This window comes from Salvelinus sp. IW2-2015, unplaced genomic scaffold, assembly GCF_002910315.2.
Source record: "Salvelinus sp. IW2-2015 unplaced genomic scaffold, ASM291031v2 Un_scaffold2327, whole genome shotgun sequence".
Lineage (NCBI taxonomy): Eukaryota > Metazoa > Chordata > Actinopteri > Salmoniformes > Salmonidae > Salvelinus > Salvelinus sp. IW2-2015.
This window is the reverse complement of record NW_019943652.1, coordinates 90823-102077: the sequence shown is the minus strand read 5'-3', so window position 1 is coordinate 102077 and position 11255 is coordinate 90823. Positions and strand designations below refer to the sequence as shown.

General features: G+C 45.2%; 1 protein-coding gene across 1 annotated transcript; it reads left to right on the top strand.

The window, feature by feature from the left end:
• The first annotated feature begins 264 nt into the window (after positions 1-264).
• LOC112073640 (endonuclease domain-containing 1 protein) lies at positions 265-1759 on the top strand. Its single transcript, XM_024140897.2, has 2 exons — positions 265-727; positions 897-1759. Exons 1-2 carry the CDS (start codon positions 407-409, stop codon positions 1578-1580), a joined length of 1005 nt encoding a protein of 334 aa, XP_023996665.1. The 5' UTR covers positions 265-406; the 3' UTR covers positions 1581-1759.
• The last annotated feature ends 9496 nt before the right edge of the window (positions 1760-11255 follow it).

Here is an 11255-nt window from a genome sequence, read left to right as displayed (position 1 = left end):
TACTTTAAACAGAAACCACCTCAATGGCGCTGCCCATGCTGCCACAGACGTTATAATGGCACAGATACAAAGATGACTCCTCTATCTATCTCTATGGCCTGTTGTTCACACACGTATCTGCCCTCTCATTGGCTAGAATGGTCCTACCTTATGGTACCACCTTTTTTGACCAATCAGATTGGCTCTGAAAAAGCGCTGAGGTAAAAAGATCTAATGTGATTGGTCAAAAGATCAATTAGTGGAAGAAAAAAAATATGAATTGGGTTATGTGCGTAAATGCAGCCACAGAACAGTTTATGCAAACCAACCCTCCTTGTTCTGTCTTGACACTTGAAGGAGTTGTCTCTGAAAACGACTGGTCTCTGCAACTTCACCTTTGTCTCTGTGGTGACAGAGTCTTCAAGTGATGATGATGGGGGTATTGACGCATCTCTCTGCTCTTCTTCTTTTCTCTTACCTTCACAATGCGCTCTCTGAGGTGGTGGTGAAGTTCGATCCAAAGTGCAAGGGGTTCTTCCTGGATGAGAAGACTCCAAATATCCCGGGTATTTTGCTTGATGGGACTGCAAAGAACCATTACAAACCGATTTGCCAGTTGTTCGACAACGTCTACAGGTACGCAACTCTTTATGACACGGCCAACAGGATCCCTGTGTTCTCAGCCTACACCTTCATTGGTTCTGGGAGCGACAGCATCAAAAGGCCAGCATGGAAGATAGAACCCCAGGTAATTGATTCATTCATTCTTTGTGCATTAATGCATTAATGAAAATCTTATTTTAAATGACTGGACATATACTGTAACATACTGTATGTGTAAGATGTGTGAATACTCTGTCAATAGATCTGTGAAGTGTGTATCTTAAAAGTATTTCAAATAAATATTGTTCCTGTAGCTGGATGAAGAGGAAGATCCCAATATGGCACTGGCTACACCGGGAACCAATTACCCAAACCAGGCTGTCAAAGAAGACTATGTTGGAGCAGAGGACACACACAAGGTGAACAGAGGTCACATGTTTCCAAATGAGCATGCGCATGATATAGAAAGCAAGAATTCCACCTTTACCCTGACCAACTGCGTTCCGCAAGCAGTGTCCTCAAATGCGTTTAGCTGGTGTAAAATGGAGAAAAGTGTCAAAAAGATTCTTGAGAACGACTGTAAGGATGCTAACAACAAGATAAAAGCCTATGTGGTGACCGGAGCGGTGCCCAGTAACGGCAACACACTGAAGAACCGAGTGAACATCCCATCTTACTTGTGGTCTGCCTATTGTTGTTACAACAGAAACCTGGGTGAGTGGATGGCCAAGGGATATTGGAGCGAGAATGTAGCAGAGGTGTGCGGGAAAAAAAGGTTAAAACCACTTGCGTTGACAGATCTGTATGAAAAACTGAACGTAATCTACCCCGGAGGAGAAGTCAGTCTATTTCCCCAGCAGTGTTCAAGTGGTTTACAGCTCAGGTTAGCAGGGGAAGATTTAGATTCGGATGGGGAAGACGGAGGAAGAGATGGGCAAGAAGAGGATGATGAGTGTGCCTGTCCTTCCGGAAGGGCTGAAGAACAGGTAGACAACTGAATCTAGCTGCCGCACAAATGCAATGGTATTGACCGCAAATAGCCCAAATACATATTGTATTTGACATGAATATACCGTAATAATTTCAAACATTGATTACATAAATGCAATCAATATGTTTCTGTATATATTCGTGGGAATATTTTAAGACTTCCTTGATTAAAATCATTTTACCTGAATTCCTTGTGATTAGTCTTTTGTCCAACAATAATATAAATGTGTATTTGTTGGTGGTCTCCATTTTGCTCCAAGTCCCCCGTCACCGTCGATGTGCCAACTTCTGTTTGTAGCGTCCGAAGCATTTTGGGCAATCGGCAGTATGAAGGTAGTTTTGRGCCCTACCCAAGAAACGGGCGAGATGTTGTAAAAACAACACGTTTCCTGAGCTTATGTCTCCTAGATACAGGACAAACACTTCAAAACGTGGTTTCTTATTGGTTGACGGTCTGTTTTGCCATTTTTGAATGTGTAATTCAATGCATTTCTCTGGGCTATAGAAGTAAAGGCCAAATTCAGTATTTGATCAAAAAAATATTATAATTTTGATACCTAAAAGGGGCCCTAAAATTCWAAATAAAATATCTAAATGAGCCATAATATAACCAGCTGAAAGCAAAGCCGTGTTAACTTAAACCCCACAACGGCTTAGACTTTTAACAATGTACTATTCTCCCAGTCTGCCTATGCATATATTTCTCTCTCTCACACCACACACACACACACACACACACACACACACACAGGTTTGTTAAAAGTATTTTAGTTTCACAACATTACTCAGAATATAAGACAACAGGACTTATTATTATTCAGCTGTATAATTGTCAGGTAGCTCTGGTCCAGGTTGTTACATGTATCTAGCAGGTTCAAGCACCAGCAAGTCTCTACGTAACGCCTTGGACCAGATCTAATCATTAGTATGGCGCTAAGGCCCATAGAGCCCTGGTCAAAAGTAGGGCACTATGGCCCATAGGGCCCTGGTCAAAAGTAGGGCACTATGGCCCATAGGGCCCTGGTCAAAAGTAGGGCACTATAGCCCATAGGGCCCTGGTCAAAAGTAGGGCACTATGGCCCATAGAGCCCTGGTCAAAAGTAGGGCACTATGGCCCATAGAGCCCTGGTCAAAAGTAGGGCACTAAGGCCCATAGAGCCCTGGTCAATAGTAGGGCACTATGGCCCATAGAGCCCTGGTCAATAGTAGTAGAGAATAGGGAAACATTTGGGACTCTCCATAGTTAGATATTACAACAATTAACCAGAGAGGGTGACAGACAACAGGAGACAACTCTACAATAGAAAATAAACCCAACTATTTAAAAATAAATCACATAACAACGACTGCAGAGACTGAGTGAATATATATATACAGTCCAGTAGGGGACTATTAGTCCAGTAGGGGACCATTAGTCCAGCCAGTCCAGTAGGGGACTATTAGTCCAGCCAGTCCAGTAGGGGACTATTAGTCCACTAGGGGACCATTAGTCCAGTAGGGGACCATTAGTCCAGTAGGGGACTATTAGTCCTAACAGCCAGTCCAGTAGGAGACTATTAGTCCAGCCAGTCCAGTAGGGGACTATTAGTCCTAACAGCCAGTCCAGTAGGGGACTACTAGTCCAGCCAGTCCAGTAGGGGACGTCCATTGTGTGTGCGAAAAGGAATCGCATGTAAGATGGGCCATTTCTATGCTTTGACTGGTTATATCCCGTTAAGGTGTCGAGAGCTGTTCAGTAGTGTTGTCCTTGGATGGAGTTGCCATAACAGCTATTATCGTTGTTGTGAAATAGTATAATGTTGGGTGCACTAAGCGGATAGGCCTCTTCCGTCGAGAGGAGGCAAAGCATCCAAACCCTGAGGCGCAGAAGGTCACACAACAGCTGCCGCCAGAGGTCAACCTTAAGAAGCAGGTAGGATCCTCTCCTACTTCTCCACTGACAGGACAGCTCTCCTGTGAATTGAAACATGCTCCCCTCAGTGAACCAGGGCTGACTCATGGCGTTTATGTTCCCAGAAGCTTTCCCCTAAACCCTCAGCAGACTCAGGCGAGGTTCGAGTTCCTCCCCGCTCCCCCTCCCACCCAGCCAGGAGGAGGTCAGCCCCTGCTCAACATGTCTAGCGATGAGGGAGCCTTTCCGTGCACCCGCTGTCAGGAGCCAGCTCAGGTCCCCCAGCCACCCCAGGCCGTTGTCACACCAGGCAGGGAGAGGCTCAGACCAAAAGAGGGCACGACACCCCCGGAGCAGAGACTGCCACTCCTCACGCAGCACTTCCTGCCCAACGACCCCACCAAGTGGAATGTAGAAGAAGTCTATGAGTTTATCCACTCCCTTCCAGTTCAGTTCTCATCAAGACCACTACATGACCGAAATGAATTTGACACCTGCTCATGGAACATTCATTCTAAAAATCATGGGCATTAATATCGGAGTGGAACCCCCCCCCCCCGCGCGTTTTGCTGCCGTATAATAGCCTCCACGCTCTTCTGGAAGCTTTCCACTTGATACTGGTACCATTGCTGCGAGACTAAGTGAGCCATGAGCGATTAAATAGGTGCGGGCACTGATGCTTGGGCAATTAGGCTTGCAGTCAGCTTTCCCAATTCATCCCAATAAAGTTGTTCAATGGGTTGAAGTCTCTGGGCTCTGTGCAGGCCAGTCAAGGTTCTTCCACACCTATCTCGGACCACCATTTCTTAATGAGATCTTATTGTGCACGGAGCATTGTCATGCTGAAACAGGAAAGGGCATTCCCGAACGTGTTGCCACAAAGTTGAAGCACAGAATCATCTATGAAATGTCATGCGTATGCTGAACCAGCGTTATAATTCATGTGCACTGGAACTAAGGCGGCCTAGCCAGAAACATGAACCCAAACAACCCAAGGCCATCCACTCCTCCTCCACCAAAAACTTACAGTTGCCACTATGCATTGGCTGCAGGTAGCGAATCTCCTGGCATCCCGCCTAAGACCCAGATCGGTCGTCGACCTGTCCAGATGGTAAAAGAAGCTCATGAGTTCATCACTCCATAGGGGACGGTGTTATCCCCTTTCTCCAGTCCATGGTGGCGGCAGCGTTACATTACTTCCAGCGTGACGCTTGGAATTGCGCATGGGATCTTATGCTGGTGTGCTGCTAATTTTTTGTCTTGTGAAACCCATTTCATGAAGAAACTCCCATGAACAGTTCTTGTGCTGACGTTTGCTTTCAGAGGCCGTTTGAAACGCTGTAGTGAGTGTTGCTACGTGCGCATCACTCGCGGGTTCCCATTCTGTAGCTTATGTGGCCGCTACAACGTTTGGCTGAGCTGTTGTTGCTCAAGACGTTTCTTACTTACAATATCAACACTACAGTTACCCGCGCTCTAGCAGGGCAGAATATTTATAAACTGTACTTTTGGAAAGGCTCTGTGAATCATCTATAACTGTGTCATGAATTGCTCACCAGTCATAGATGTCCCCTCAGTAAGGCGAGATGTCTATGCCAAGTGCGTTCTCAATCCTGGTCCTGGGGTCTTCCAACCAGGCCGGTGCACATTTTGTTTTTGCGCTCGCCACTACACAACCTGACTCAAGTCATCAAAGTATTTGAGGAGTCTATCATTGGAATCAGCTGTGTAAGTGCATAAAAAAAACATAACTACGTATGTTATGCTTGAAGCAAAAACAAAAAAATGTGCAGCCTTTGGGTCCACAAGGGCCGGATTAAAACCAGGGGTCCTATGCGAGATTAAGCCATGGCTGTGTCGCTCGATTTTATACACCTGTCAGCAATGGGGTGTGGCTGGAAATAGGCCGAAAATCCACTAATTTGAAAGGGATGTCTTACACACACGTGGTATGTTATATATGTGTGTGCTATATTATAAATATATATATACTATTATATATTATGATTACCCTTACCTACTAAAGATCCCGTCCATTTAGTTAGCGCCTACCACCATAACTACATTCTTCTGGAAGTATGTTGTATTTATGATAGGATACTTATTCCGCTCTGGGGATGAAATAACAGTCTATTCATTCGTCAGTGGCGATTTGTCTAAGTAGACAGGTTTCATGAATCTTCCCTGTAGCTTTGAAATAGATAGTGTAAATAATAGTTCATCAAATGCGAGGTGTAACCGTCATCAGTGGTGGAAAATGACCATACAGAATTCCAACTGTAAGTTTACCTAATTCAGACACGGACAATCCCCTAACCAGATGACAAACTCACGTGCCTCTACATTTAGACCAAATCTCTTCAAACTGAAATATAACTGAATGAATAAGAAATAAAAGAACAAAGTAATTAAGAGGAGCAAGCAGTTAAAAATAACAATAACGAGAGGAACCCTACTTATATGTACCGGGCCCAAGTCCAGTAGGGATGATAGACTTGTATTCATTATCCCCAGAGCTTGAAGATCCACTAACCAAGGGTACCTAGTACAGCACCAATGTTGCTATGGGAGGGGCTCCGGTTATATCCGACTAAAACTGATTCGATCCAGACAATGACTTGCAGGAACCACGAAATTGTTTAGGTTACTACAATTAGGTGCGCCCAAGGTTTATGGTAGAGTTCCAAATTAGTGCACGCCCATGACTATGAGATTAAACACCAGCCAAGCAGCATTATTTAACTGGTTCCACTGTGCTTGTTGTCCTAGAGCTGCCAGGAGATATCAGGTATGAGAGGTTCTCCTAAGTCCACGAAACTTGCCGCCCAGGAGATAAATGGGCCAGTGCCATGCTCAACTACGGTCAAAGAGGACCACCTTATGGTGAGTACTGCCTAATGTAATATTATTAAACTGGACCTTAGCACTTAAGTAATCTACGGCATCACATTCAACATGACTCCAAAGATAACTCTGAAGCCCATGATGGTACGTCTGAATATAGTCTGGCTGGGTTTTAGTTGTGAGTATATGTTTTTACTGCATTATGTCGTACAAGAGATGAGTATAGTCACACACACTATAAAAAGTAGTACATTTACACACTTGGTGTCAAGTAGACCCCTCCCCGTCTAAAGGTGTGTCATAGTAGTAGATGAGTGGCAATAGGTCTCTGTATGTCTATGGTCTGCGCAGGCAAGTCCAACGCATCTGCTCAGTGGACCAACAAGATCACAAAGAGCGAGCTGTGCGCGACGACTCCAAATTCCGCACTGATGACTAGCGCGTGACCTCGTGCAGTTACTAAACACTCTAGTCATCCTCACCTGATGAGGATTTTGCCATAGCACCAATCCACACCTCTAGACTCAACATGTGTGCCTAGTGAGGCTGACACAAACAAGCACCCATCTTCTGCTGGATCTTCATCTCCTCCAGATTCCCAGTGTCCTCCTCGGCTGAGGCCGTGATCAAACAAGCATAGATTACCGAGGATACTTGTTACATAACACTACTGCCTTTTAGAATAGAATGTTTCGACCTACTATCAGAGTGCTAGGAGACAGTACACCTCGCACATAAGATTACCGATGAGATCGTGTGTATGGAACTAAAAGTACTGAGATGTGTTTAGCTATTATACCTGAACATCTATCTGCCTGATATTGATAAGTGTGAATCATACAACATCTCTTCTGAGACCGGATCATCTAGTTCAGTATGTTCTTTTGCTCGCCTCTATCTGAGTGTGATTTGACAGCCATACATTAGACTTCATACTTTAGATGAGTTTATCTACCTGCGACTAAATTTAAGAAAGCCTGTCGCACTGACGTTCTGATAGTGAGCTTTATAACATCCGAACAGATGCTAAGCGCTTATTTGGCATAATCTGCATCACCCACAACTATATACACATGACTCATACACTGCATGGGCCTGTGTGAGAGTCTCGGCATCAAGAAGCAGTATTACACAAATGCATGTAGAACACATTTGTCCAAGCAAGAGGTTCCAGTATTTTTGGGCGGACTCCCCTATGTTCCCAGTCGAGTATCTCCCCACTTGAAAGGATCTCTTTAGTGCATTGATTTGGCATGGTATACACACACATTCAGCCTCGTTTTTAATGTACCCAATTCGCCTTGTATCTAGCAATGACATCATATTATTGACTTGCAACATGGCACAGTTAGTGGAGTGAAAACTATTAGGGCCATCCTAAGCAAGTCCCCAACAAGACAGTTTAAAATAAAATTTCTGCCCTGCAGAGCCGCACTGTCAACTGTAAGTGAGTAGGTTGAGTGAACTTAGGTTAGAACACCAGCCCAGTCCCCAGTAGGAGGATAGACCCAACCGTATTAGTCCCCGTTCGCAAGATGTCAACCCCAACACCGCTCAGCCACAAAGCTGGAGAGGACCATAGTTCAAGCAATAAGGCCCACATAACCCGCCTCACAAGAATCCGAGGTACGCCGAGTCAGATGGAGGTAAAGCACGTGGGCAACACTCACTACAGAGTTATCAAACGGGCACTCTAACTTAGTGCCAGCCAGGATGACCAGTAGGAACGGCATCGAACTCCGTAAGGTCACCTAATTAGTGAACTCCAGACCCAAGCTCCAGTTAGGAAAACTATTAAGTTCCAAGCCAACTGGTTTAGAAGACAACAACAACCTTTTTGCAAAAATTGCCACCTTCTAACAACAAGATGCATGTCCATACTTCCACTTCTATTTATACTTACTGGGTCAGAGGCTCACTCCCTGGCGTGAGAGTCTATCCCATTTAGACGAATCTACAGCCGGTCAACCCGTATCCACCAAAGACTTCTCGTAGGGAGTGTCCTTCTGACCACATGTATCACGCGCTGGCGATATGACAGGGACTGCACCTAGAAAGTCTTCCAACCTCCCGCAAAAACTTGATCTAATACTACAAAGATTCACTTCACCTAACACTTCTCTACGTCCACTAGCCAGCATTAAAACCAATATCGCGTATATATTCTCATATAAGTTTTACAATTTAATACTACAACCAAAAATGACGAGATGGGGTCTGAAATACTTTTCATCTTTCTAACCTTAGCGATCTTGTGTTTGAGTTGTGAGCTATTCGCCTGCCGCGTGTGAGTAAAGACTATTCTGCCTGTGAGTCTAAAGCTGCCTTGTATTTTCTTTAAAATTATCCTAAATGTGTTATAAGCATCAAAAGAGTCATGGAGTATTTAGACGAAATATTGCAAAAACATGTCATGTCTAAATAATCATTGGCTTAGGCCGGCATCGCGAAGCTTCACTCTCTACTCTTTCATTCTCAAGTTATTTTATAAAAATCTGCTTACGTCTGCGCATTGTCATGTAATGAATGGTCAATTGTGTTAATGTTTGCGAAAGTGTTCGAGAATACGGTTGTTTGCAAAACTACGCCTGATTTAATTTCAAGATAACTGATCGTTGTTACACCGCGCAAACATTTTTCCAATGTACTATAATAATCTGAGAAAACAAGGTATTTGTCTTTGTGTAGAATAGAGATCATATATGTTCTAGACCCGTTGGATATTATGGCCAAGTTCGCCTGAGTGACCCGAATAGCCAAGATCTTTTGCTTGAATTTGGCGTAGTTACTTTGATCGGAACTCCCTGAAAAGAATTCCTAACTTCCCTCCTCCTGTATCTTAAACATGTGACCGCTTAGTCTTACCTAAATTAGTCTCCCCGTTTACATAGGTGTAGGACATCTTCATCCTGGAAGGATAATATAAAACAACGAACATTTACAACGAGAAGATTAATTTATAAGGTCCTGCAAAGCCCGATCTGGGAGTTCTACCAGGCTCCACCGCATATAAGGAAATCTAAAATTGGACGAAGCGAATTGGAAACATAAAGTTGCATGTCCAGCCTCAGAGGATACCTCGTATAGTCTATGTGGTATTTGCGACGATGACTGGTTTTAGAGTGACAGAACTTAAATTGCACTATCTGTTCCCGATTCACTTAACGTCTTTCTCAAAAGAGTAAGGGAGGGGAGCTCAATGAGCAGCACAAAACACAGCCAGAGAGATATATAACTGTGCTGGACATCCAACTTCTATAGGTTCGCCAGCCCAGCACCACCATATCGCACTCTACTCAAGCGACATCGTCGCAATTAACACACGTCAATGTTTCCGCAGTCAATCAGTAGAGCTCTGTTAAGTATGTGGGGCCCACATGGAATGTCTCTAAGTGCCGAGCCCAGTCCCACTTTCTCTTCCCATTAGCGCTCAGGTTACTAAAGGGGTGTAACTGTACCTCCTAGATCACATAGCAGTCCTGATCTGGCGTAAGAGCGTACCGCCTCTACACGCGCGTGTCCCAGTACAAGCCCAAGTAAGGGGTAACAACACAGCGGATCTAGCATCCCACAATCCAGTGGGCACTTCAAGTGACTACTTACAACAGAGCGATTGATACCGATCACAGTGGTCGTCACTCCATGACCCTGGCTCTCTAGTAGAGTGCAGTCTCAAGGGGGAACTCATATACTTCTGTTCCCACACCAGTTTTTCCGCAGCGTCCACTTAAGGAACTACTGTGTTCCGTTAGTCGCAAGGTACCGAGATCACTCTCCGCGTAGCGTCGTGGCGAGACTAGTCTGCTCTGTTCTCAAGTCCTCGTGATGTGCACACATATGACGGATTCTCAGGTGTGCACCATGAGGAAGTCTCAACGTCTAGGAACCCATAAGCTCTCCTGTGTGCAAGAGCGAAATGTAAAAACCACAGCGTATACAAGACACAACCGAGATATGGCACGCATAAGTCCATGCCAAGATCCAGTAAGATCTCAGTTGCAACCCAAACTTTAAGTCGTCCAGAAAGTTAGGCCGTAGGGTATGAGGTCGCCCTGACGATCTTTAACATCCCATACCGATCGTCTTCTTGCGTCTACGAGACCAAGTAAGTCGTGCTGGCGCTTCGAGCTCACGAAATCTCTCTCTCATTATTGGAAACGTCGCGTGTAACCAACATACCTAAGCCTTCCAGTCTACAACGGGCGCGCACCAAACCACCATACTGGGACTGATGTGAGAGGACCTGAGTGCAATATACCGTACGCCTAGCCCTACCAGTGAAGGAAGCACTGCCATTTAACACCAGCTGACTTATTCTGCCTAGTGTGGGAGGACTATCCTAGCCAGTGCGCAGCCACAGTTAGGGACGAGTTCCAACTGCACAACCATACTGCAGAAAGAACCGAGTATTTTGTCCTATAAGCCCGGTTTATCCATTAAAGTGATAGCGTTCAGACTCATTCTTCTGGCCCAAGCCTGCAGGTGGCCTCCATTCTCATTCGAGTGAGCCTCATTTTAGTACTCTGCCAGCTTCCCTAGCACGAGATAGGACCTATGCACCTGGTAGTTCTCAAGTAAGAGGAGGGATACATCTAGCGTTTTTAATACCAACAGTTCCTAGTGATCTCATGTAGGGGACACAACGCAAGTCCAGCCCACTAGCATAGGGGTGCCCAACTAACTGCTACCATAGAGGGACCCATTCTAGTCCCAGTACAGTGGGCATACCCCAATGTGGTATCCAGTAGCTGCGACCTATTTAAGGTTCCCACCAGTGTCCCGAGCCGGGGACCATTAGTCCAACCAGTCCAAACGATAAGGGGACTATTAGTCCGCCAGTTCCAGTAGGGGACCATTTAGTCCCCACCAGCTCCCCAGTAGGGACCATTAGTTCAGCCCAGTCCAGTAGGGGACCATTAGTCCACCGAGCGCTCCGAGTAGGCGGACC